The 27,853-nt window shown below is 46.0% G+C and overlaps 1 protein-coding gene across 1 annotated transcript; it reads left to right on the top strand.

Annotated features, from left to right (window-relative positions):
• The first annotated feature begins 293 nt into the window (after positions 1–293).
• GNL1 (G protein nucleolar 1 (putative)) lies at positions 294–27,853 on the top strand. Its single transcript, XM_083601305.1, has 12 exons — positions 294–475; positions 10,782–10,950; positions 16,455–16,591; positions 17,415–17,566; positions 18,974–19,045; positions 20,292–20,490; positions 20,959–21,054; positions 22,222–22,419; positions 23,518–23,696; positions 23,964–24,126; positions 24,496–24,636; positions 27,419–27,853. Exons 1-12 carry the CDS (start codon positions 400–402, stop codon positions 27,706–27,708), a joined length of 1,872 nt encoding a protein of 623 aa, XP_083457431.1. The 5' UTR covers positions 294–399; the 3' UTR covers positions 27,709–27,853.

Below are 27,853 nucleotides of genomic sequence, written 5' to 3'. Positions count from 1 at the left end.
GATTTCTCTCCCTCCCCCGCGCGCGCCACCCTCAATGGTACCGTCCGCAAATCCGAAATCGCATTCCATTTTCCTGGAAGGCGACGTTCCATCGCCTCCGTCCACCCCCCTTTTTATGAGTCCCGAATGGTTTCGCCAAACCACTCCGCTTCCCCCCCCCCTCTCCGCACAAGTTCTGCTCTTTCCGCTCCCTACGTCATGGCCCCACATTCTTTCACTCGAGAGGCCCCGCCCCTTTCCCTTTCGACCCCGCCCCTTGCGCGGCGCTCATTGGGCCCTCGTCTCTCCGCCGAGGAGCGCTCTCCCCTTGGCCCCGCCCACTCCGGTGCCGCGCGTCGGGGCTGGTGGTGGAGGAGCAGAAGGAGGAGGAGGAGGAGGGGACGGCAGCCGGGATAGGACATGCACCGCAAGAGGCCGTTCAGCGCTAAGCAGAAGAAGAAGCAGCTGCAGGACAAACGGGAGAGAAAGCGGCAGGGTGAGCGCGGGAGGGGGCGGGGCCGTGCGGGAGGGGGCGGGGCCCCGCCTTGAAACATCTGGAAGGATGTAACATTCCCCCACCCTCTTTGGGCTGCATGTGGGGAGGATCCCCCCTCTCTTCAACATCTGTATTCTCACCTTTCTCTTACCCCCCCAAACATCTCTCCCCTTTTTATAATGAGAAGGGACCGATCATTAGCAACATCTGGTTCTCATGATCGCCCACATAAACATCTGGGTAGCAGAAGGCCACGCCTCCTCTTCCTCCTTGAAACATTTTAGAGGGGGCGTTGGAAGGAAGAGAAAGCGTGACCTCTACCTCTCCTCCATTAAAACAAATCGGGGGTTGGCTATTTATTGGCTTCTGCAGGAAACGCTTACATAGAAAGCAAATCTTCTTTCCTGAAAACGTATAGCACCTCTCTCTTCCTCTCCCTTTCCATCTTTTTTCCCCTCTCTCTCCCTTTTTGCAAAGCGGGGGTGGGCAGGCATAAGTGAGCCAGGCCTTTCAGCTCACGACTTAGCACCCCGCTGCTCCCCTCCTGGAAACAATTTGGAAGATGAGTCTAGAGATGTTCACTTTCTCTCTCTGGTTTCTGACATGTGGGGTGCATGCTGCTAATTCATGCTAATTGACAAGCCTCATTTCCCCCCCACCCCCCTTTGCATGCACGTACATGGAATTGTCAACTCTTTTGTGGAGCAGTCCAGTCTTCTCCCTTCAATGAAATATTAAACTAGGCCCTTTTGGAAGAGGGAGAACTAGCCTCTTCCTTCCGAACCACCTTTTAAACTGTGTTCAAAATAAAATTTTAGGTCCGCCGCCCTCAATTTTTGGATAATGGCTTCTTGATGTACACTTGAAGGATGATTCTCTCTTTGGAAGACATTGGGGGTGCTTGCTATAGTTCTGTGTACACCCAACATCTGCAATGCAGTGGGCATTATATCGTTCTCTCTTTCTCTCCCACCTAAACTGCTTAATGGAATAAACTGCCCTTCTCCAGTGCATTGGGAATGCTGTGTCCTCACCTCCCCGTAGCTGGGAGACAGAAACACTTTTCAAATACGGAACACAACTCTTTCCTTCAGTTATTTTGGCTTAGGGCTGTAACCATTGAATCTGTTCTACTATTCATATTCAATTTTGTCCCTTTCCAGGTATACACAGCCAGATCTTACACATGGTTTCTCAGAAGTGTGCTGTGCTTTATTCAGTAGGACTTACTTCCAAGTAACTGTGTATAAAAGTACGGTTTATGGGAGGAGGTGAACCAATGTGGTATTAGCAGTTAGAGTGTTGAACTAGGAGAGCTGGGTTCAAATCTCCACTCTGCCAACAGAGAACAAAGAACTTGGGTCTGTCTCTCAGCCTGATCTACCTCACAGGGTTATTTTGAGGACAAGAGGGGAGAGATTTACAAATAACATCCTGAAAGTGTGGGATACAAATGTACAGGCAACTCCCCATTTATGGGCACGCGCATTGCTGCGAACATGGAAGAGGGGCAACAACAGCTCTAAAAGAGCAGGGAAACTGCGAATGTGGTTTGTTAAGAAACATGTTAGAGGGGATGGAATTAAGTAAGACGAAATCTTAAAATGCAACTGTATGTAATTTGGGTTATAAATATCAGTGTTGGGTGAGCAGGAAATCACTAGCTTTGTTCAATAGTTGAGTAACAAATGTAATTTTCCATATTGATTTTTTATTTATTAAAAAAAGAACCCATTAGTAAAAGGTTGCATTAAAGTAGGGATGTGGAACCTGTGGTCGTCAAGAAGTTAATGCTGCCTTGGACTGACAAGAGCTTCGGAGTCAGACCATAGGTCCTCCTAGGTCAATTTTGTCTACACCAGGGGTGCCCAAACTTTTTTCAAAGAGGGCCACATTTTACAATTTTAAACCCAAAATTGTTGAGCTTTTTTTTTAGGGTTGAAGTTTTTCTGGGGTTTTACCCCAGGAAATAAATTTCCACGGGGCCCGGATTTAATCGACCGGAGGAACTGAACATGGAACTTTCTGCGTGCGAAACAAATCCTCTGCAGCTAAGCCAGGTCTCTTCTCCTGGAGTCTCCCAACAACATCTGGAGGGCCACAAGGTTCTACCTTGGCCTTATTAACTTGCACTGAAATCAGTAGGGCTGTATCTGTGTTTAGAATTACATTGTAATGTTTGCATCAGGTCTGCATATCTTGCAACCCACCAAGCTGAATGCAGCCTGCCTGGTGGTTAGCAGCCCTCCTCACTGCAGGCCCAGGCAGGATCTGCAGTATCAAGAGGTTCATATAGCGCCTGTCAGATGTGATGTGAACTCCGTTCAGCGTGGTGGACCACAAATTGCTCAGGCCTGCGCCATGTCCCATTCCACTTCCTTTATAGCTATTATTGTTATTGTTGTATTTTGTTATAACCATTATTGTCGTTGTACACCACCCATCTGACTGGGTTGCCCCAGCCACTCTGGGCGGCTTGCAACAGATATAAAAGCATAATAAGACGCCGGACATTGACTTTGGTGCATTAAGGGGGGAGATGCGCATCCTACTGGATCAGATCCTTGTATTCACAATTTCTGCAGTTGGAAAGCTACAGGGATTTTGAGACTGTGATAGGTGCATGTGGTATAAAGGGCAGCTTTGCGCAGAAACAAAGGGTAGTAGTACCGATCGGTGTGCCATTATAGCTGGAGCTACGCTAAGCCATTCATTCCAGTGCAATACGATCGTTTTCGTTGCGGTCATATTTAAAAATAGCCAGCGTGGTCCAGGCTATTTAGCTGTACTCCTGCGCCCTGCAAGGTTTTTGTTGACTGTAGCATCTTTGGCGGGCAGAGCTAAAAGAGGAAGGTGGTGGTTACGCATCATCTAGTGTTGCTGCGTTATGGTGGGGGGGGGATTCATATGAATAAGGGAAGGGGGGAAGCCTCACCTCTTGTGACACAGAGAGAGAGATGCACTGTGCTCAAACTGCTACTGTGCCAACTCAACTAGAAACAATTCGAAAGAAAAGTGCTGAGCTTCAGTGACAGGCAGTGGGATGAAAACGCTTTATGGGGGTTATGAATTATGTGCTAATGGGACCAAAATAACTCGTTAGGGCATTAAATGGCAGCTGGTGCTTTTTTTGCACTGGTTTCTCAGATAAGAGAGCTCCGGTTGACACAGAACAGGAAGGTGGGCATGTGTCATCGTCCTTTAGATAGCGAAGATAATGCCTTGCGCTTAATGTAGTGGAATCTGGATCTTTGAAGTGCCTTTGCATATTTCGTCTTTAGTAATCCTTGCAGCAGCCCTGTAAAGTTGGTTGGTGAGAATGATCCAAGTTTTGGATGAGACAGTCATTGTTTGCCTGATGGCACTTAGATGAGTTAATGGGTGAAGCAGCCATTCTGTTTGCAGGGGGTGGTTTATCCATAGCTGAGTGAATGGAACCAGTGGCGTAGCGTGGGTTGTCAGCACCCGGGGCAAGGCAAGTAATTTGCGCCCCCTAACCCGTGGATTTGCACCCCCAACCCATGAATTTGCGCCCCCTAACCCTAACCCCCAGATGTTGCGCCCGGTGCGGCCGGCCCCCCCTGCACCCCCCACGCTACGCCACTGAATGGAACCAGTCCCACTTCACTTCTGGGCTGGAACTGTGGAAGAAACTGCTTCTGGGATTGCATTGCTGCACTGGGTGAAGAGGGCCCTTCCTAGATAGAATACTGTCGCACAGTGTATCGTTAAACTATGGAACTCCCTGCCACAGGAGGCAGTGATGGCCACCAATTTGGATGGCTTTAAAAGAGGATTGGACAGCCATTTCTGATAATTATTAAAGTAAAGGTAAAGGGACCCCTGACCATTAGGTCCAGTCGTGACCGACTCTGGGGTTGCGGCTCTCACCTCGCTTTATTGGCCGAGGGAGCCGGCGTACAGCTTCCGGGTCATGTGGCCAGCATGACTAAGCTGCTTCTGGCGAACCAGAGCAGCGCAAGGAAACACCATTTACCTTCCCGCCGGAGCGGTACCTATTTATCTACTTGCACTGGTGTGCTTTTGAACTGCTAGGTGGGCAGGAGCAGGGACCAAGCAAAGGGAGCTCACCCCATCGCGGGGATTTGAACCACCTACCTTCTGATTGGCAAGTCCTAGGCTCTGTTTCCCATTATTATTTTTATTTATTATTATTATTATTATTACTATTTTATTAATACAAGTTTGTATCGAACTGTATTAATTATCGAATTGCTTTACACAACATCCCTTTTGTGTGTGCTTTTATTTGAATACGCTGATGGGAATGTTGTTTGCTAATATTATTATTATTATTAACATATAAAACGCATACATTTGCATTTACACAATACATATACACAACACACTACCTTATTTTCATAGCATAAAACATACCTACATTACTCTATATTATACCTACCTGTAGTATACATATCAACATACCTACACACCTACCCCACACGGACACCCACCAAGTGACTTGACTTTCAGTCATTCTTGTTACACTACTTTATTTTTCCAATTAGTTTAAACACATTTCATTATTTCTTTAACTCTTCTTCTATCTTAACTCTCCTTTCACTCTAATCATTTTCTGGATTCACTCAATATCTGTCAAAAGTTCTACTTTTTCCACATAGATTTTGATGTATTCCTTAAAGATAGCCCACTCCTTATTCACTCTTTGTACCAGATCTCCTCTTATCCTCCCTGCTAATTCGGCAATATGGAAGTATTCCATCATTTTAGATAGCCAGTCTGTTTTAGTTAGGACACTGCTGCTTTTCCAATTTTTGGCAATTAACCTTTCCTCCGTAGTTGCATACATAAATATTGGTCTGACCGTTCTTTTTATTTCCTCTGACATACCAAGGAGAAAGGATACTGATTTTTTTCCAAATGAAAATCTAAACATCTTTTTCAATTCGTTGTAAATATTTTCCCAGAATCCCACTATCTCTTTGCACTCCCACCACATGTGTAGAAAGCTTCCTGCCCCGTTGTTGCATCTCCAACAAACATCACTACAGTTTTTATACATTTTTGCCAGTCTAACCGGGGTCAGATACCATCTATACTGCATTTTCATTACATTCTCTCTTAAATTATAGCACGCCGTAAATTTAATATCCCTTTCCCACAGCCGTTCCCATTGGCTCATCATAATATTTTCCCCTAAATCCTGGGCCCACTTTACCATCACTGTCTTCACTTGCTCCTCCTCTACCTCCCATTCAAGGAGCAAATCATATAATTTGGAAATACGTTTACTTTTATATTGGCTTAAGTACTCATCCAATCTTGAAATTTCTTTCTAAAATCCTTTTTGTTTATCTTTTGCCAGTCTCTGATTAATTTGAAAATATTGCAGCCAATCATTCAAATATTTTTTAAGTTCCTTATATTCTTTCAATTTATTATTTTCCTCTTCCAGTAATACCTTATATGTTGCCCAGTTGTTATTCATATTCTTTCTCTTTACGGTCATGATTTCTAAGGGTGAGGCCCACCAAGGTGTTTTGGGTTCTAGGATCCCTTTATATTTCATCCATATTTTTTACAACGATTTCCTTATAATATGGTGCATAAAACCATTGTGGACTCTCACCTTTTCATCTATTAGGTATGCATGCCATCCAAATCGAGGGCCTACTCCCTCCAGATCTAACACATCACTATCCTTTAACTTAATCCACTCCTTTAACCAGGTCAGACCTGCTGCAAGGTCAGATAGGTCAAATCCGCCTCTCTTTCTCAGATCAATAAGTAATTTATATTTTATTCTAGGGTTTTTTACATTCCATACAAACCTGGCTAGATCTCTTTTCCACTTCTTAAAACGATCCATGCCTCCTAGAATCGGCATGGTTTGGAATAGAAATATCATTCTAGGCAATATATTCATCTTTACTGTTGAGATAGGGCCGCAAAATGATAGATGTAGCCTATTCCAAGTTTCTAAATTTCTCTTTATCTCCTTTTATATTTTAACGTAGTTTTCTTGAAATAGGTCTATATTTCTTGTTGTCATCCATATGCCCAGATATTTCATCCTTTTTTAAATCTCCAACCCTGAGATTTTTTGAAGCTCACTTTTTCCTTGATTCCCCATATTTTTTACTAATAGATTAATTTTTTTATAGTTTATCTTAAAGCCAGCTAGATGTCCAAATTCATTTATACATTCTATTGCTCTTGGGATACATTCTATCGGATTTTCAGTAGTGATGATCAAGTCGTCCGCGAAGGCTCATACTTTATATTTCCCCTCCCATCACAATCCCTTTTTAATAGCCTTGCGCATTCATTGTTGCTGTCAAATCAAAAACTAAATACTTTAGAGATGACTGAGGGATATCGCTGTCGCACGCCAGATTCGACCTTTTCAAACGTGACTAGATTAGAGAAGTATGACCGTTTCACCAGCCACCCTGCCTGCACACATCAAGATGTCGAAGCTCAGCTTAAATGGTCGACCGGGCAAAGCTTTTGGGAAGTAAATATATAACTGCACAGTGCTTGAAATCATGGATGGAAAGTTGTGGAGCTGTTAATGAAATCCATATACAGTGGTACCTTGTGTTACAGAAGCTTCAGGTTACGTGTTTTCGGGTTGCACACCGCTCTGAACCCGGAAGTACCGGAACGGGTTACTTCTGGGTTTCGGCGCTCACGCATGTGCAGATATACCAAATTGCAACCCGCATGTGCCCGGACAGTGCGCAACACTGCGGGTTGCGAATGTGCCTCCTGCACGGATCACGTTCGCAACCCGAGGTTCCACTGTTTCCCACTCCCTGACTTCTGGCCAAAACTTTTAGATTCCCCACACACACCGTCCATAATTGGGGCATTATAGTAGTAGCTTTGCTCACATGAACATATAAGCAAATAGGGAGTCCTATGGTGGTTCTTCAGGTGAGATTAATTTACTTCTGTGCTCTTCGTTTGCAGTTTTTAAGGCAGGGCCACATCACAGTCTTTCTCCTTGCCTGTTCAGTGCATGCAGGGGAGGTAGCTTGAGTTCTCCTTCCAACTCCCAGCAGCCTCTAGGTAGTGTGGCCAGTGGTCAGAGATGATGGGAGTTGTAGTCCTGCAACATCTGGAGGAACACATGTTCCCCAGCCCTGAAGTGGTGGATAGAGGGACTCAGGCTTCAAACTTTTAATGTCCCTGTGAAGTAATTGTGCATGGATTTTTTTCTGCAATGTTGGTAACGGCCATTAAAGCCACTGGGACCAGGATATCTGAAGGGTGACCTTCTTCACGATGAGCTTCTTGCTTTACTAAACCACCCAAAAAAATGGGAAACTTCCTTATACAGTGGTACCTCGGGTTACAGACACCTCGGGTTACAGAGACTTCAGGTTACAGACTCCACTAATCCAGAAGTAGTACCTCAGGTTAAGAACTTTACCTCAGGATGAGAACAGAAATCGAGCAGCGGCAGCAGTGGGAGGCCCCATTACCTAAAGTGGTACCTCAGGTTTTAAGAACAGTTTCAGGTTAAGAACGGATCTTCGGAACGAATTAAGTTCTTGACCAGAAGTACCACTGTACCAAGTCAGACCATTGTTTCATGTAGCTCACCATTGTCTACACCAGGGTTTCTCAAACTTGGGTCACCAGCTGTTTTCACACTACAGTTCCCAACATCCCTGACCGCTAGTCTTGCTAACTAGCTAGGGATGATGGGAGTTGTAGTCTGAAAACAGCTGGAGTTCCAAGTTTGGGAAACACTGGTCTACACTGACCATCAGCGTCTTTCCAGCTTGTTGGACTGGAATGTCTATCTTCCCCACTGGGATATGCTGCGGATTGAACTGTGAGGACCGTTTGCATGCCAATCATGTTCTCTTCTGCTGAGCCTCAGATCTGGACTGACATCTGCCTACTACTGGCTGGCGTAGGGGATCTGGATGCAGGGTTATAAATCAGCCTATCCTTGGAAGCAAACAGGAAAAACAGGAACGCGTTGCAAGGATCAAAGACCTTCATCCTGAGGGCCAGATTAAAACGTTAGGACTGAGAACAGGAAATATGGGGAGAGGCATACTCTCAGGTGTGGCTGCTGCAAGAGAAGGCAGTGGCATTGTTGCATTGGCATGACCATTAACAGCCAGTAAGCCCAGTTGGCCACTGGGAAAGTTGTTCAGTGGTAGTTTGGATTAAATACTTAATTTGTTCCAGAGGTCTGTTCTTAACCTGAAATTGTTCTTAACCTGAAGCACCACTTTAGCTAATGGGGCCTCCTGCTGCTGCTGGGCTGCTGGAGCACAATTTCTGTTCTCATCCTGAAGCAAAGTTCTTAACCTGAAGCACTATTTCTGAGTTAGCGGAGTCTATAACCTGAAGCGTATGTAACCTGAGGTACCACTGTACTTCAGAATCTAGTCCGGTGGGTGGTCCGCAATCCGCCCACCCATCCCATGCAAGCGTATGTGCAAAGCAAAATATGTCTTAGTATGTAAATGATCAGTGCTGAGGCGAGAGCTCTCTGTTAGTCGAGTTCTCCACTCCACGAATTAGGGGCTGGGTCTCTTGTTTCATGATTTGGAAAAATGGCTGGCTCTTTATCCTGCCCGCCCGCCAACACCGCAGCTCAGCTTTGCAGATGTGGGCTGGGAGCTGTCGATAGCAAGACTACAGGCCCCACCCTGGGGTGAGTCATCTGTTTCCTGCCTTTTGAGCCCCTTCTCGGCCTCAAAATCCCCTCAGAAACAACCAGCAAGACTGTTGCAGCTCTTTCGGACAAATCCCCTCTCTGCTCCTCCTGCTGAGGAGTTGTTTCAGAGTCGATAACAGAAGCGCCGGCGGCCTGTCCTTTCTCCTTCCTTTGGCTTCCCCCTTTGGCCTTCAAGAACTGGATTCCTCCCTCGAGTAGGCTCCCTTGCCCTCGTAAGAATGAGCCCTGGAATCCCTTTAGTTCTACCTCCCTCTGTTAAGTCTGCAAACACCTATCCCTGCTTTTAGTTACGGTACACACCCTGGCCAAAAATGTGGGGAAAGCCCAAGGTGTGATGGTGTTTTTGTCTACTTTAAACCCCTTTTGCTGCATCCGCAGAATCCTGCCTGGGAGGCATTTGCCTTCAGTATTGCAACACGACCCTCAAATCCCACTCCCTCTGCCTCTTATAATTTCGACGGGTATCTGGTGGTTTTGAACCTCGTGTCTCTTCTTCAAGTGATAATGGAATTCTGGTTTATATCAGAGGAGGTGGACTCCAACTCCCATGATTCCCATCCAGCATGGTCAATGGTCAAGGATGATGGGAGTTGTAGTCCCAACAACATCTGGGAACCTGTTGCTTCCCACACCTGGTGTGGTTTTCAGCCAGGGTGGAGAAAAACCAATGATATTAAAAATAAATAAATAAATAAATAAAAATTGGATTATTTTTTTCATTTAAATCGGAATTTTTTGATCTAAATCAGATTTTTAAAATAAAATTCTTTTGGAGAAAAAAATCTTCTTAAGGATAGTTTTCTGTTTAAGTTACATTACAGTCCAAAGGCTGTTCATCAGGAAATAAGGATTTGTTTAAAGTTTTTCATGTGTGCTAAAACTCAGTCTAAGGTTTTTTTTAACTTAGTTGACAAACATGGATACATATGCTATAATGTTATTGTTTTAGTTAAATAAATTGTTTAAATTGTTATTAAGGAAATGATTATTTTTCTCCTTCCAATAAAGTACAGCAGAAAAGTTGTCCAAATATAAACAGTTAACTTATTAAACCTCACAATAATTTCATAATTATCTATGTATTTCTAATAGTATAACCAGATCAGTCATTGTTGATATAACTGTAAAAACTACTCTGAAAATTTATTATTCCAAAAATGAAACCTGGTTGTAAATATTAAGATGATACCAGCAAGAATGAGCCTTTCTGTAAAAAAAAAAAGAAAGGATTTAAATCAAGTCTTACTGACTAGTGATTTAAATTGTGATACCGTATACCATATTTTTCTGTGTATAAGACAAGGTTTTTTACATAAAAAATAATGTCAAAAATTAGGGGCCATCTCCCCCCATTTTCTTAAATCTGAGTCCCCCAAAATAGGAGGTGTCTTTTAGATGAAAAAATGCGATAATTCCCCCTGTGCCTCCCAGAAATTGTGAGGGGGTTGGGAGAACCCCCAGAACAGCAATGGGAGGGGAGATGGTTCCATCATCAGAAGAGTAGAAGCTTTTGTACAGGCAGAGTGGTCTACTTAGCGCTACTTTGAATTCCTTCCCTGGGGTTTCAGAGTTACGACTCGGCCTCTCTGCTCACTTCCCCTTTGCTTGTCCCTCCAGGCTTTCAAGATGGCGTGAGGTCCAGCTCCAACAGCCGGAGTGGCAGCCACGACAGGCACGAGGACCATACGGACACGTCGGACAGCGAGTCGTTCTCTCTGCAGGTGCGCAAGCTGAACCAGCAGCCTCAAGTCCGCAAGCCGGGAGAACATGGCTACGATCCCAACAGGTAATGCAGGAGATTTTGCTGCGCTTGATTCGAAGAAGCATCTGGGGAGTGGCTGAAGCTGCCCCACAACTTTTAAGATACGTTCTTCATCAGGGACATATTCTCGCATGAGCTCCCCAGACCCCGTTCCATTGCCTGGGCCCAATTCACAGTGCTTGTTCCCAGCTTTTAGGGACCTACATGGGTTGAGACCCAGTTAGCTGAAACCTGCTTCCATCCCACCCTGCTGATGCCCTGTGTTCCTCGTCAGGGGCCTCTCTTTGGGTGCCCTTCATGCTGGAGAAAGCTCCTGCTTCAGGGATGGAGAACTTGTGGCCATCCATATGTTGCTTAATTCTAAGCCCCATGGCCTCAGCTGATGTGGCTCCTGGTCTGAGAAGATGGCAACATCTTGGGCAGCTGCTGAGAGCCAATTGCTACTAAAACCGCTCCCTTGGACCCTGCTCTTCCTACTCTCCAATGAATGCCAAGCAGCCGCCTTTGTATTTACCACAATGCCCCCCATAGCAGCTCTGTTGCTGCAAGGCATTCTGGGCAATTACAATGGAGTCCACCTGATGCTCATTGGAGGAGCCCCTTTCTCCTGGTAAGCCCTTCTGCCCACACGTGTGCCTGGCGTAACCATAACATGCATGCTTAATTATGCTAAAGAGATTCGACAGCCATAATATAGATCTGACTTTCCAGCTACTTGCAGTGGTGGAAAGGCCTGTGGGCCTCTGGGGGGCATTGGACTACAAATCCCATCACCCTTGACCATTGGCCATGTTGCCAGGACTGATGGGAGCCGGAGTCCCACAATATCTGCAGGGCCATAAATTAATCATCCCTGGATTAGAGTGATTCAGAGCCAGAAAACCTATTATCCTCCAGATGTGGTTGGACTTCCATTCCCATCAATCCCATCTAGGGGTGATGGGATTTGTAGTCCACTGATATCTGGAGGACCATAAGTTCCCCATGCCTCCTCTAACCCATTTATTTCCTTATTTGGCAAATTCTTTTTCTCATGGACGTTGGTTAATGGTCTGGGCCTACTCGATGAAAGTGCAACTTTTGTGGCCAGATGTGTTGGTTGTTCTTAGCTTAGGTGTGATAATTTTGCTGCATGTGAGACAGTGAGTCCTCCATTCTTGTCCTTCCTTTGAATTCCCTTCAGCTGAACAGGCCGCCCTGATATGCTCTGTCCCTGATATGCTCAGGGACCTGCTTTCAAAATTGTGATTCTGCTGCTCTGACATCTTCACGGCAGAAATCCCTTTCCCTCACACGTGCACGCGAACATTTAAGAAGTCAGCAACGTGCTTTTAACGCCTGTACTCTTCTTAGTAAGAGACTTGCACGTGAGGAGGATGTAGGAAACATTTCTCCCGACTCGTGAACATTACCAAAATAGGCCATGCTCCACCATTTCCTGTTGTGCCTCTGAGTGCAACATAGAGCAAAGGACAAGTTCTCCTTTAGAAGGCAGAACAGGGAAGAGCTGTCAGTATCACCACATAACCCTCCTCCTGTGGGGTGAATGTACGTTAAAGCATGCGTGCAAAAGTAAGTCACAATGTTCACGTGAGCATGCGACACTATTGGCTTGTGTTCTGATGAACATTAGCTTTCCTCCTGGAGCAGAGAGTTCTGTCTACAGTTTCCCACCACCAGACTTGGATTTTTCTCTCTCTTTTTTTGTATATATTCCATGGAAATAAAACCTAGGCACTCAAAGGAGTCTGCAGCTTGTTGCTAGAATGTGTGTCTTGCACGGTGAAAGTCTCGGGTTTAACCCCTGCCATTGCCCCACTTGTGAATTCCAGCATCTGGCATTCAGCGGGAGAACATAGCCATTGTGGTCCTTGATCACAGCCACCCATGTTCCTTGTTAGAGAACAGCTCCAGTCAGAGGAGGCCTTACTGGGCCTCATGGATCAGTGATCCAACTTGATGTGAGGCAGGCTCTTTTATTGCACTTTTATTGCACTCTTATTTCATAACCCATATCTCTTTTCCACCTGGCCCTATGAGGTAGGCTGAGAGAATACCCTTAAGGCATGTGGTGTAATTTCATCCCTGAAGATAAACATCCCTGCAAAAACTTGGCCAGTACAAGGATGGAGTGAGACTTTAGAAGCCCGCAAAATCCCTTCTCAACTAACTGGGGGAAGGGACAAATATGAATGAATGGAACAGGTCGCCAGTAGCAAGGGCATCCATGTTGCCACTATTGTTTGTTATTGTTTTCTTTCATTTAAGCCTTGCAGTGGTTCTCAACCTGTGGGTCCCCAGATGTTGTTGGACTACAACTCCCATCACCCCTGAGCTCTGGCCTTGCTAGCTAGGGGGTGATGGGAGTTGTAGTCCCAAAACATCTGGGGACCCACAGGTTGAGAAAAGCTGATAAGGTAAGAGGCAGAAAAGGCGGATCCAGCCAGCAGGCCAGATCCTTATCTCTCTTACCTGCTGTGACTGGTGGGAAAGGCTATCACCAGATGCTATGGTGACATGGCATTTGGAAGCCCCGACAGTCAGCTGAATGTTGGGAACTTTGAAATGCTCTTCATAAGACCCTCGCAAACAGCCTTGCACGACGCTGCCTGTCCGTTGAAGTTGGGACTTCAAAGCATCACGCAGGGGCTTTCAAAGAGCTCTGCACTGTGCTCTGAAGTCTCCAATTTTTGGGACTTCAGAAGCACTCTGTGTGTGTTGCTTCAGAAGGCCCCTTTTGTCTTAGCCCAGTTGCCTTCTTAACTGCCCACACCTGATATCAGGTGATTGGCAAGTGGGGTGTGGTTTGGCAAAGTGGCCTGGCAGGCCAAATGGGCTGAGGAGGCCCTGCCTCTGATTTCAGGTATTTGTGGTACCACCCTTTGTAATATATTTGTCTGGATAGTTGGCCTTGGTGAAGATTTGACGTTTTCATCCCCAAAAAGTTTTTGATTTGAGTTTCTACTGAAATGAGGCTGCATTTTAATGTTGTGTTTTAGTTGTATTTTAATCAATTGTTTTTAAAGCTGGTGTTAGCTGCCCTGATCCTGGTCTTGGCTGGGGAGGGCGGGGTATAAATAAAATTTATTATTATTATTATTATTATTATTATTATTATTATTATTATTAGCCCCAGGGTAGTTTACAATATCATTTAAATAAAAAACATTAATGCAATAGACAATAAACCTGTTAAAAATGATGGGAAAAAATAATAACATACTTGGCACAATACACAAAGTAAAGAGCAATTGAAACAGCAAAATAAAAAAGTTTTTGTTTGTTTTTAATGTAGCATCCTCCAGTGCTGTTTTAAACTACAAAGTATTAAAATACCTGTCTTAACATTGCACCTAAGGGATGATAACATTTGATGCCAGGCAATCCCCATAGTGTGAGTCTGTGTCACAGACTGAGACAGAGGCTATAGACATTTTTCGCTCCATAGGACGCACCGGACCATAGGACACACCTTGCTTTAGAGGGGGAGAACAAGAAAAAAAAAATCTCCCCCTCTCTGCTCAGCGCCCCTACAGCGAAGCGGCAGGAGAAACGAAGCCCCTTCCATTTCTCCTCCCGCTTGGCTGAAGGGGCACTGCGCAGCTCTCCCTCTCTGCTGAATCCAGGAGAGTCTTGCTTTCCTGGCTTCAGCATAAGGAACCTGAAGCCTGCGGAGCACAGCGGGAACTCGCGCTGCACTCCGCAGGCTTCAGGCGACTATCCCTGAAGCCTGGAGAATGAGAGGGGTCGGTGCGACCAGGCTTCAGCGAAAGCAGGCTTCAGCGAAAGCAACGCGAAGCCTCCAGAGCGCGGAGGGAGGGTTCCCTCTGCGCTTCGGAGGCTTCGCGTTGCTATCACTGAAGCCAAGGAGCCTGCATTCGCTCCATAGGACGCACACACATTTCCCCTTAATTTTTGGAGGGGAAAAAGTATGTCCTATAGAGTGAAAAATATGGTATATTCTGGCCTTTGTGGAAGTAGACAAGAAGAAGATGCTGGATCAGGCCAATGGCTGCTTCTGGTCCAGCATCGTGTTCTCACAGAGGCCAACCAAATGCCTATGGAGAGCCCACAAGCAGAATCTGAGCACAAGAGGCTCGCCACATTTTACAATTTCTAGCAACTGGGATTCAAAACACAACCAACTCTGGTTTGTAGCCATTAATCACTTTATGTTCCATGAATCCATCTAATCTTTTAAAGCCATCCAAGCTGCTGGACATCATTACTGCTGGCTTTTCCTGAAACAGGGAGAGAATATTGGGGTCCAATCCTTTGCTGCAGCTTTTTTGATGTAAATATTTTTAATTAAGTTTTACATAACAAATTTCCATTTAAACATATCAATGGCCTTTTCTTTCAGGATTCTCAGAATCCCTTGACTTCCCTCCGCCCTTCTCTGGTTTCCATTATCCATCCCTTTTTATTCCACTTATCCTATCCCCCCCCCCATTTGTTATATCTATTTTTAACTTTTCCATTCTATTTTGTCTTTTACAAGTATTCTAATCCTGCGAAAGTTTTTAACTGTTTACAATGTTCTCTTAGGTAACCTATAAACTTTTCACATTCTCTCCTAAACTTCTTGTCCTGGTCTCTGATTCTCCCACTCAGTTTCGCCATTTCGGCATAGTCCCTCATCTTCATCAGCCATTCTTCTCTGGTTGGAACTTTGTCTTCTTTCCCATTCTGGGCCAGTAGTATTCTTGCTGCTGTCGTCGCAAACATAAATAGTCTTTTCTGCTCTTTTGGAATCTCTGTACCTATAATGCCTATCAAAAATGCCTCTGATTTTTCCACAAATGTTATTTTAAACGTTTTTCCCCAACTCATTATACATCATTTCCCAGAATGCTTTTGTTACCTTGCACGTCCACCACATGTGGTAGAACGTGCCTTCTTTTTATTTGCATTTCCAACATACTTTGCTGCAGCTTTTTCATGTGGCAAGTAACCTGGGCCTCCTTTCGGATGTATTAATAAAATAATAATAAAAATTTATTTATATCCCAGCTGAAGCCGGGCTCAGAGCGGCTAACAACAGCAAAATGATAGAACATTCTAAAATCATTTCATTATAAAATCAGTTCAAATCAGGTTACTGGCAACCGTTGGGCTAGAGTTCTGTGAGGATTGCCAAAGGAGGAGGTCAGGCTGTGCCTTGGCCAAAGGCCTGGTGGAACAGCTCTGTCTTGCAGGCTCTGCAGAAAGATGTCAAGTCCTGCAAGGCCCTAGTCTCTTGTGACAGAGCGTTCCACCAGATTGGAGCCACAGCCGAAAAAGCCCTGGCTCTGGTTGAGGCCAGCCTAACCTCTCTGTCGCCCGGGACCTCCAATAGGTTTTTGTTTGAAGACCGTAAGGTCCTTCGTGTATTGCTTAAATCACTGCAATCCTGAAACTGAGCAAGACGTGCCCGGTTCTGGGCCTCGGGTGGGAAGCTGGGCAGCGAATTTCAGCCAAGGATGGCCCCTCTCTTTTATCTCCTGCCTGATCTTTCCTGCTTTCGCTTCTTTCCCCCTGCCTGACAGATACCGGCTGCACTTTGACCGGGAGAGTAGAGAGGAGGTGGAGCGGAGGAAAAAGATTGCCCGAGAGAAGATCTTGGAGCCTGCTCCAGAAGTTGAGACAGAGGTGGACATAGAAGACGTTTATAAAACTGGTTCAGGTGAGCAAAGGGGATCTGGCTAAGGCATTCCTGGGGAGTCTCGGCTGATAGAGGAAAATGCTAAAGAAGATTTCCTCCCTCTGTCTGTAAAGCACTACCCCTCCTGGCCTCTGGAGGCAGCAGACAGTTTTGCCCTATGGAAGCACCATATGCAGGTGGTCTAAAAATGGGCCCAATAGGAAAAAAGGGAATTGAGTATGAAAGTTCCCCGTATCACTAAACAATAGGTTGATAAAGGGTTGCCATTTTTTTTTTTGCCAAAGTTGTTGAGCTTTATTTGCTTAAATCTCCAAAAAATAAGTTTTTGAGCTATTTTTTTATGGAATTCGCAAAAAAATCAACACTTCCGATATGGGCTGCAATACACACTGGATTTTCCCGGACATTTAAACCGATTTCTGAAAATTCCACCCGGATGCTATTGTTGATGGATGAATCCCAGATATGTCCAGGAAATTCCGGACTTATGGCAGCCCTGGTTTGATATATATATAACATTAATGTGACTGCATGCAAGTTTAAAACTCCTTAATGGCCTGCCAACTTGCCATGTTGCCCACGTTCCATCGGTTCAGTAAGCCTCTGCTCAATTCAGTTTTTATGTTCCCGTTCTTATCATTATGTCAGCCTTGTCCTGGCTTTCTGAAAGGCTTTATATTTCTCGGATTGTCCAAATGGTAGCCATCAGTGAAAAGCATCGATGGGAGTTGGAGTGATCAGGGAAGCTTCTTGATGCAAGATGTAGCTTTCCCCCTTAGAACTTCTCTCCTGCCTCTCGCAAGACATTGGCTATATCTTCCAACTGATCCTTAACCTTTCTCAGCACTGGATTTTCCAAAACGCCCGCCCTGGAATTATCAGATGACCAAGGACCAGCTCTTAGCCCGAGAGGAGAAGTGTTTTCGGGAATATCTCGAGAATATCTACAGTACATTCCCACCAAGCCAGCTGAGCTACTTTGAGCACAATTTGGAGGTGAGCCTTTAAAAGCCTTAAGAGGAAACTCAGGCTGAATGGTTCAGCTGTATTGGAGCTGAGTGGGGTGATCTTTTCCACCAGTCCATTCCTTTCATGCAGCCAGAGTCAGTGTCAAAAAAGGATTTGTAACTGGCTGTCTTGTGTAATTAACTTTGCTTGTATGGTTATGGGTTTCAGCTATTTTGGGGCAAGAGCTGGGGCGACAAAGAGTTGTGTTTCTTTAGCCACATTCACGCCATGCCTTTAAAACACAACAATACCACTTTAACCTGTCATGGCCTCTCCCCAAGGAATTCTGGGGGCTGCAGTTTGTTAAGGGTGCTGAGAGTTGTTGAGATACCCCAATATATTCCCCTCACAGAGCTACAATTCCCAGAGTTCCCTCTGAAGAGGGACTGGTTGTCATAAGCCACTCTGGAAATTGTAACTCTATGTGAGGGGAATAGTGGGGTCTCCTACCAACTCCCAGCAACCTTAGCAAACTACAGCTCCCAGAATTCTTTGGCAGAAGTCAAGACTGTTTAAAGCAGTATTGTAGTGCTGTAAATGTATGGTGTGAATGTGGCCTTTGTCTCTGCAGCCCCCGGTGTAACTTGAGACCTGATCCAGCCTAATCCAATTTGGTGTGCTGTCTCATACACTCTATCAAAAAGCTGTGACTAAATGCAGGTTGTAGCTAGATCATCAAACCAGCTCCTTTCTCTCTCTCCCCCATCCCTTTTTTGCTTAATGTTCAGTTCAACAAACAGAGTCCTGGAGAATGTGAAAGTTTGCTCACTATTTTATGACATTTACATTGGCCCTTATAAAGGTATCGCGCCCAACTGCAGATTTTGGATTCCCCCGCCTTATGAACCAGCACTGTTTCCTTTGCCTCCAGTCCTTTAAGAAACTATTAATACTAGTTAACGCCTAATTCTGTTTCCATGGATATTCGCTTCACATATTATGCTGTTTCTAAACAGGAAATGCTATTGTGCAGAAAATAGCACGAGAACCATGTGGCAATTGCACATGTGCATATTTCACTGGGTGTACAAGCAATGAAAAGGATGCAGTTGACAGCAGCTCCCCAGGATTCGTGCAACCAGTGAGACAACGTGTGCGATTTTCACACATGACACTCTAACACACGGCTTTCATGCTTTTTCCTATGTGCTTTCATTTTTTCATTTTCTTTCTTTCTTTCTTGGGTTTTTGGTGCAGTGTAAACACAGTGACGTTTGCTGATTCTGCTCCAAAGTGCCAATTAAGCCTTGGGGAGTTGTGATTGCTGGGATACCACTCCTGACTCCAATTTGATTTCGAGCATTGTGACCCAGGTTCAAAGGGGTCCTTTCAATCCGCTTAGGCCTAGTGTAATCTTACACAGGCCTTTTTCTAATCTCCTGGTTTCTCTTGTAGACATGGAGGCAGCTGTGGCGTGTCCTGGAGATGTCCGACATTGTGTTGCTCATTACAGACATACGGCACCCAGTAAGGACATTTTGTGGTTCTGTTGATGACTGGTGGCTCGTTCTCAATAGACCTTGTTTGCGCAGACCTTTGACTTGGTTTCTCAGATCCTTTAATGCGATTTAACTAGCTAAACAGGAGGACAATTTCTAGGGCTGAGTCCATAGGGTGCAGCCTCCCCCCGAAAAAGTATTTTTCTACACGCCCCTAGGGTGGTCCTAGGGTAGCAGTTTAATGCGAATTCCTAGCTAAGAGCCACTTAAGAATAAAATGGGGAAATCCTTCAGGAGCCACATGCTCTGGGTCCTGGGGGCAGTGTCTTCCATGACAATGTGGAATGGCATTTTGTATAAAGTCACCCCCACCTGCCACTACATTCTGTTTTTTTAATATTAATTTTTATTTGGTTTTACAAATTAAAATTTACTTTCAGAATCACAGATAAAACAAACAAACACAAGATTCTCTCGAATCTTTAGACTTCCCTCCATGGGTTCCGTACTTGTCATTTTCTACTGCATATTCTAAGTCATTCCAATTATTTGATCGTTCGTTACTTCCAAAGTCCTTGTTACATTACAAGTGTTTATTTGAGTTCAATTGTTTACAGTGGTAACTCCCAAATAAATCTCCCCCATTCTTTGTTAACATTTTGGTCTTCCTGGTTTCTGATTTTCCTGGTCATTTTTGCCATCTCTGCATAGTCCATCAACTTAAGTCTGCCATTCCACTCTGGTAGGGACCTTGTCATCTTTCCATCTCTGGGCCAAAAGCATCTTGCCACCTGTGGGCTAAACCACTGAGCCTCTTGGGCTTGCCGTTCGGACGGTTGGCGTTTCGAATCCCTGAGACAGGGTGAGCTCCCGTTGCTCTGTCCCAGCTCCTGCCAACCTAGCAGCTCGAAAGCACACCAGTGCAAGTAGATAAATAGGTACTGCTGCAGCAGGAAGGTAAACAGTGTGTCTGTGCGCTCTGGTTTCCGCCAAAGTGTCCTGTTGTGCAAGAAGCAGTTTAGTCTTGCTGGCCACATGATCCGGAAAGCTGTCTGTGGACAAACACTGGCTCCTTTGGCCTGAAAGCGAGATGAGCGCTGCAACCCCATAGTCACCTTTGACTGGACATAACCATCCAGGGGACCTTTACCTTTACATTCTAATCACATCTATATCACAGAGGAGAAAGAAGGAAGAAATACGTATTCTTAGCTCTCACTCTGCGAGACCTCTCACTTAATTTGGTTCTCCCTTCCCCAACACTTTCTGCCCAGGTCATCAACTTCTCCCCAGCCCTCTATGACTTTGTGACTAAGCAGATGAAGAGGAACCTCATCCTGGTACTGAACAAGATTGACCTGGCTCCCCCATCCCTGGTGGTGGCCTGGAAGCACTACTTCAAGAGCCGCTTCCCCGAAATCCATGTGATCTGCTTCACTTCCTACCCGCAACAGGACCAAGATCCCAGCACTGGTATTTTCTTTTTCTTTTTCCAATAAATTGCATTAGCGTTTATAAAGAAGAGATACAAAACTGATACCAAATAGATAATTTTTTAATCCAACGTAAATGTAAATGAAATCAAAAACATAGAGAAGAGGAGAAAAAGGAAAGGAGGAGAAAAGAAAAGGAGAGAGAGAAAACAAGTGAAAACAATCAGAAGAAAGAGATAGAAAAGAACTCAAAAGATAAAACGCAGAAATTAAAGATCTGTTTTTTCAAAGCAATAAGTCAACATGTAAACACCCCCTTTGACTTCCATGCCTTCCTAAACTGCATGGAAGTCAAAGATGCTGCTTTGGTTGCCTGCCTCCCTTTTTCTGAATCTTTAGATCCAACTACTTTTTTAGGAAGAGGTGCATTGACTCACACCCTTTACTTCCCTGCTGGGTGAAATCTTGGCTCCCAGGACTTGATTTTCTGGGTTTTCTCTCTTGTCAGTGTTTAAGAAACGCCGGAAGCGTCGAAAGGGCTGGAGCAGAGCCATGGGGCCCGATCAGCTGCTGAGCGCTTGCGAGAGCATCGTGGCTGGAAGAGGTGAGTTTGCATGCGTCACTCTGAGCTCTTGGCTTACCCCTTCGGAGTTTGTTTTACTCCAGGGCTAAAATTCTTCTGGAGGTCAGCACCTGTTGTTTGTTCTTTAAACAAGGAAAGCGCCCAGAACTCAATCCTGCTTATAAGCCACATTTTCTGATCCTGAAGCCTCTTTAGCCCAGGCGAATGGAACCTCAGAAATAAAGGAGAGGCACTCTGTGCCTCAGTTTGTATGTAGCACTGAGCCAAAGCATGGCTGAGCATGAAGGTGAAGGCTCCTGGAGAGATCGTGGCTGCTTTGTTCCACCTCTGCTGCTGCTGCTGCTGCTGCTGCTGCTGTCCTACCATGAGTTAAGCCACGGTTTGGTTTACTGTGACATCTGAACCTCTGCTCATGGTTTGTTTCTTTGAGACAAACCACAGGCCTGTAAACCAAGAGCAAACCTTGTTTACCAAACCATGGCTTAGCTTACAGCAGTGCAGCAGGGTCAGGACTAGAGCAGGAGCAAAGTAGCCATGATCTTCCCTCTGGGAAGGTAAAAGGGTAAAGGTTAAGTCCAGTCAAAGACGACTATGGGGCTTTCAGTTCGAGGGAGCCGGCATTTGTCCACAGACAGCTTTCTAGGTCATGTGGCCAGCATGACTAAACTGCTGCTTGCGCAACGGGACACTGTGACGGAAACCGTTTATCTTCCGTCACAGTGGTACCTATTTATCTACTTGCACTGGTGTGCTTTGGAACTGCTAGGTTGGCAGGAGCTGGGACTGAGCAACAGGAGCTCACCCTGTCTCAGGGATCCGAACTGCTGACCTTCCAATCAGCAAGCCCAAGAGGCTCAGTGGTTTAGACCACAGCACCACCCATGTACTTATGTGTTCACACTAACCCATGACTAACATAGCACATGGACCAGGCTTGTGTCTGCTCTAAGGTTCCCTCCAGCTAATCTAGGCATTGAGAGTAACACAGTCCCAACAAAGTTCTGATACGATATTTGTGCAGCCCAGTTTTCCTTCTCTTTCAAGCGGTAGTAAGCTCCACATAATTTCACCTGTGCTTGGATTTGTGCATTGGATTTCAGCCTTAGATTCCAAAACGGGTCGTGTGGTGCTGTTTGCACCACTGCTTGTTGTGGGTCTTTTTTGGCATCTCTTTCCTCTTTTCTCCAGTGGACCTGAGCAGCTGGAAGGAGAAAATCGAGCGGGATGCAGCTACCTCTCGCCTGCCGCTTGAAGACTCGGAGGAAGAGGACGACGACGACGAAAGCGCAGCTGTACTAGTGGAGCATCAGACGGATGTGGCCATGGAAGCCGGGGGCTTCTCCCAGGAAATCTATAAGGATGGAATCCTGACAGTGGGCTGTGTAGGTGAGTGCGCCCTCTGGTCAGGTGGACAAAGACATCCAGCTAGAAACTGTTGAGTGTTGACTCTTAAGTTGGGCCGCAATGGTTATATCAGTACAGTGGTACCTCGGGTTACAGACGCTTCAGGTTACAGACTCTGCTAACCCAGAAATAGTACCTCGGGTTAAGAACTTTGCTTCAGGATGAGAACAGAAATTGCACAGCAGTAGCGGGAGGCCCCATTAGCTAAAGTGGTACCTCAGGTTAAGAAGTTTCAGGTTAAGAACGGACCTCCAGAACGAATTGAGTTCTTGACCCGAGGTACCACTGTACTTGCTTAAGAAATAAGCTTTATTAAATGATTGCCTCATTTGCTGCTCTTTATATTATGTATGGATCAGCCTTCCTGAATGGGAACCTGATGACACAGTTCTCCCTTCCTTCAAATCCCTCCTCTAAACCCTCCTTTTATGTATGGTCTTTGGTTTGGTTTATCCTCATAGTCCTCATTTGTCACTGCAGCCAACATTTAGGCCTGCGGTTCTCAACCTGTGGGTCCCCAGATGTTGTTGGACTACAACTCCCATCATCCCTGAGCTCTGGCCTTGCTAGCTAGGGGTGATGGGAGTTGTAGTTCAACAACATCTGGGGACCCACAGGTTGAGAAAGGCTGCTTTAGGCAAATGCAGTGGTATCTGCCCACGTTCCTTCCATCCTTTCCTTACCTCTCCTCCCTCTCCCTCTCCCCCGCTCTGTTTCCCCACTTGCCTGTTTTGGATTTTAAAGCTCATTGGGAGTGAGGACCCACCTGCGTTGCCTTTCCTTGAGGCCCCATAGGCAGCAAGGGCGCAGCATAAATAAACCAGTGGACCTTGTAGGGTATCTAATGCAGGGCTAGAGCATCCCCAACAAATGACTTCCAGGCTCAGCTTGAAGATGTTTAGATTTTAAAGCTCATTGGGAGTGAGGACTTGCCTCACTGTGAGGCCCCACATGCACCAGTGGTGCAGCATAAATACATTTGGAGGTAGACCTCAGAGAACATCCATGACCAGAGCATCCACAACATACAATTGCCCAGCCTCTGCTTGAAGACCTCCAATACCTCTTCCTCCCTCACAGGCTTTCCCAACGTGGGCAAGTCCTCGCTCATAAATGGCTTGGTGGGCCGCAAGGTGGTGAGCGTCTCCCGCACTCCAGGCCACACCAAGTACTTCCAGACCTACTTCCTGACGCCCACAGTCAAGCTGTGCGACTGCCCTGGGCTCATCTTCCCCTCCCTTGTGGACAGAAAACAGCAGGTAAGTTTGTGAAGTAGGAGAGGAGAGGAGGAGACAGGAGATCTGGGAGGGATTTATTGCTGGGACTTTGGGGGAGAGGGCGTGAGGTTGAACAAGGTGGGAGGTGGTATTTGTGTTGTTTCTTCAGCAGGGGGAGCAGAACTCAAAAGTCTGGTTGGTCTCACATTGGTTGAAAGGAAATCTCTTGTGTCTTAATCTGCTTCCACGGAGTAATACATGGGATCTGCAAGCCCTGTAACAGGTGTGCCCTTGTGCTCTCATTTTTAGATCCTGGCTGGCATCTACCCTATTTCCCAGATCCAGGAGCCCTACACTTCTGTGGGGTTCCTGGCCAGCCGAATTCCAGTCCAAGCCTTGCTCAAGCTGAAACATCCGGATGCTGAACATGGGAAACCTGAGCCCCCGTGGTGCGCCTGGGATGTCTGCGAAGGTAAAAGGGTAAACGAGGGTGCAGCGAGAGCATGGCGCTGCCATTTAGCACAGGGTAGCCAACCCAGATGTTGTAGACCAGGGTTTCCCAAACTTGGGTCGCCAGCTGTTTTTTGACTACAACTCCCATCATCCCTGACCACTGGTCCTGCTAGCTAGGGATGATGGGGGTTGTAGTCCAAAAACAGCTGGAGACCCAGTTTGGAAAAACCCTGCCACAGATAGCAACTACCAGCCTCACTCAGCACAGCCAATTGTCTGGGATAATGCAGGTGGGTGGGGTCCATGCTGGCAACCCTTGATTTAGCAGGAAGGCTGAGCATTGTCAATACGCCTGTGAACTCTGACACCATCTCTACCCTCTTTTTAGCCTGGGCTGAGAAGCGCGGCTACAAGACCGCCAAGGGAGCCCGCAATGACGTCTACCGAGCAGCCAATAGCCTCCTACGCCTGGCAGTGGACGGGCGCCTCTGTGTCTGCATGAGGCCTCCGGGCTACTCTGCAAGGAAAGGTACCTGTGGTTAAGGATAAAATAACCAAGCATATAAAAGCCTCACTTGAAGCAGAGTCAGCAGGAGCTATGCCAGGGAAAGTCCTGTCTCCCAAACCTATTAGAATTCAATGTCAACGAGCATGTAGAGAGAGGGGATCTGGTTGACATAGTGTACTCGGACTTCCAAAAAAGCTTTTGACAAAGGTGCCTCAGCAAAGACTCCCGAATAAGCTTAACAGTCATGGGATAAGAAGAAGAGGTTTTGTGGTGGATCAGGAATTAAGGTTAAGTATTAGGATTGCCGATCAGAAGGTCAGCGGTTCGAATCCCCACGACGGGGTGAGCTCCCGTTGCTCGGTCCCTGCTCCTGCCAACCTAGCAGTTCAAAAGCACATCAAAGTGCAGGTAGATAAATAGGTACCGCTCTGGCGGGAAGGTAAATGGCGTTTCCGTGCGCTGCTCTGGTTCGCCTGAAGTGGCTTAGTCATGCTGGCCACATGACCCGGAAGCTGTACGCCGGCTCCCTCGGCCAATAAAGCGAGATGAGCGCCACAACCCCAGAGTCGGTCATGACTGGACCTAATGGTCAGGGGTCCCTTTACCTTTATCAGGAAGCAGAGAGTAGGAATAAATAGGCAGTTCTTTGAATGAAGAGGTAGAGAAAGTGAAGCCACCAAGTTTCAACATTGGGACCTGTACTTTTCATAGCATCGTGGAGTTGAAAGGGACCCTGAGGGTCATCTAGTCTGCAATAAGGAATCTCAATTTAAAAGCATCCATGACAGATGGCCATCCAACGTCTGCTTTAAAACCTCCAGTGATGGAGGGTGCACAACCTCCCGAGGGAGTCCGTTCCACTGTCAAACAGTTCTTAGTGTCAGAAAGTTCTTCCTTATGTTTCATTGGAATTTCCTTTCTTGTAACTTGAATCCATTGGTTCAGGTCATCATCATCATCATCATCTAGTTACAGGTAGGTAGCCTTGCTGGTCTGCTGTAGTCAAAACAAAATAAAAAAATTCCTTCCAGTAGCACCTTCGAGACCAACGAAGTTTGTTGTTGGTATGCGCTTTCGTGTATCTGAAGAAGTGTGCATGCACACGAAAGCGCATACCAACAACAAACTTACCGTATTTTTCACCCAATAGGACGCACCGGCCCATAGGACGCACCTAGTTGTTTTTTTTTGTGGGGGGGAAAAAAGAAAAAAAATTATTCCCCCCCCCAGCCGCGGCTTCAGCGCGCCCCGCGCTCCAGACAGCAGGCTGCTATCCGCAGCCTAGGGAGCGGATGTCTGCCCGAAGCGCGGGGCTTGGGGCGTGCTGAGCTCAGCGCGCCCCAAGCTTCTGGGTGCAGGCAAGCTGTTCGCGCAGCCCTCCCACGGCTTGCAGAGAGCTGCACTAAGCCCGAAGCCTGGGGGGGCACTGAGCTCAGCGCTCCCCCAGGCTTCGGGTGCAGGCAGCTCTCCCCAAGCCGTGGGAGAGCTTCACGAAGTCGTGCAGCTCCCCCATGGCTTGCGGATAGCTTCCTGAAGCCTGGAGAGCGAGAGGGGTCGGTGCGCACAGACCCCTCTCGCTCTCCATGCTTCAGCGAAAGCTTGCATTCACCCCATAGGATGACACACATTTCCCCTTCATTTTTGGAGGAGAAAAAGTGCGTCCTATAGGGCGAAAAATACGGTAGTTGGTCTCGAGGTGCTACTGGAAGGAATCATCAACATCGTCATCAATTTATACCCCACCCATCTGGCTGGGTTTCCCCAACAACTCTGGGCAGCTCCTAACAGAATATTAAAAACACTATAAAACATCAAACATTATAAATTTCCCTAAACAGGATTGCCTTCAGATGTCTTACTGTCCTACTCTCCAGAGCAGGAGAAAACAAGCTTGCTCCATCTTCCATGTGACAGCCCTTTTGAACTTGTTTGTAAATGATCTGGAGTTAGAGGTAAACCAGAGGCTTATCTCCTGGGAATTACAGATTCGGATATTCCGCAAAAAATGAAGGGTATATTTTTATACGCTACGGCGGCAGCAACAGTTCTTATCGCAGCAAAATGGAAGAGTATTGAAATTCCCTCTGTACATGAATGGATACAAAAGTGGACAGAATATGCAGAATTAGATCGTCTATCAGAAAAAATAAAGAATAAACCAAAAGAGGAATTTGTTTCAAAATGGGAGGTTTTCAAAGAATATTTGAAATATAATTACAGTAGTTTAAATTCTGTTGCAGCATTTGAGGAATTTGAGGAATAGTTGCAAGTTAGACATGAGAGTTAAGGTATATTAAGAATAAGTTATGATAAAAGTGTGTATTGGCAATAAGTAATATAAAATTGAAATAAGGAATAGACGGGAGGTTGGGTCTATAGTGTTAAGAGCAACTTATTTTTTAGTTTGTTAAAAACAATGTGTTTATTGTTATCCCTGTGTGTAATTATGTATTTGTGTTTTCCTTTTTTGTTGCATTAATAAATAAATAAAATAATTATTAAAAATAATGATAATAAACAAGCAGAGATTTATGAAGCGCTCCAAACGGACCTCTCCAAACTGAGCACATGGGTGGTAAAACGGCAAATGCAGTTCAGCGTAAACAAGTGTAAAGTGATGTGTGTTGGGATAAAATGTCTATATGCAGTCGTGGAATCTGAAATTGAGACTTTCAGGAGACCGTTCCCCACACCGTTTTACTTGAATATGAAATTTGCCACCTTAGTGGCTTTCACTGGGTGACCTTTGACCCTTGGCAATTCCTGTGATTCTGACAGTCTCCTCTCTCTCTCTCCCCTTCAGCCATGTGGGAACACCACCCTGAAACAGCTGAGATTGCCGCTTTGCAAGAGGCCCACCGCCATGACGGCAAGCGCAGCTCTGGGGAGGAGGAAGAGGAGGAGGAAGACGAAATCTCCAGCTCGGGAGAAGAAGAGGATGACGAGAAAGACCGGGATGCAGACGAAGAAGGCGAGGAGGAAGAAGAACCGCACTCGGCGCCCAAGAGCGGGCCTAGCCAGCCTGGCCCTTCTAGGAAGGGAAAGTTCGCTGACCGGAACTTATTTGCTTTGCTTGGGGAGGATGAATGTTAGCAGCTTCCCCTGATGGACAGACTGAGAGGGGATGGATGGCTCTCTCCTCTCCCCCATTCTGCTCCCGTCCCCCCCCCACACACCCCATGTTCATTCTCAAGCTCCAGAGCCGCTGTATATCAATAAAGGTGATGTTTATTTCCTG

Source organism: Podarcis filfolensis, assembly GCF_964270895.1.
Source record: "Podarcis filfolensis genome assembly, chromosome: 2".
NCBI lineage: Eukaryota > Metazoa > Chordata > Lepidosauria > Squamata > Lacertidae > Podarcis > Podarcis filfolensis.
This window is presented reverse-complemented; position numbering and strand designations above follow the sequence as displayed.

What these genes read in the sequence shown, in the direction of transcription:
- GNL1 (XM_083601305.1), top strand. Translation starts at nt 400, where the DNA reads ATGCACCGCAAGAGGCCGTTCAGCGCTAAGCAGAAGAAGAAGCAGCTG. An exon ending in TTACAGACATACGGCACCCA is followed by an intron (nt 19,046 to 20,291) that starts GTAAGGACATTT and finishes CTTTCTGCCCAG; the next exon opens with GTCATCAACTTCTCCCCAGC. An exon ending in GGACCAAGATCCCAGCACTG is followed by an intron (nt 20,491 to 20,958) that starts GTATTTTCTTTT and finishes CTCTCTTGTCAG; the next exon opens with TGTTTAAGAAACGCCGGAAG.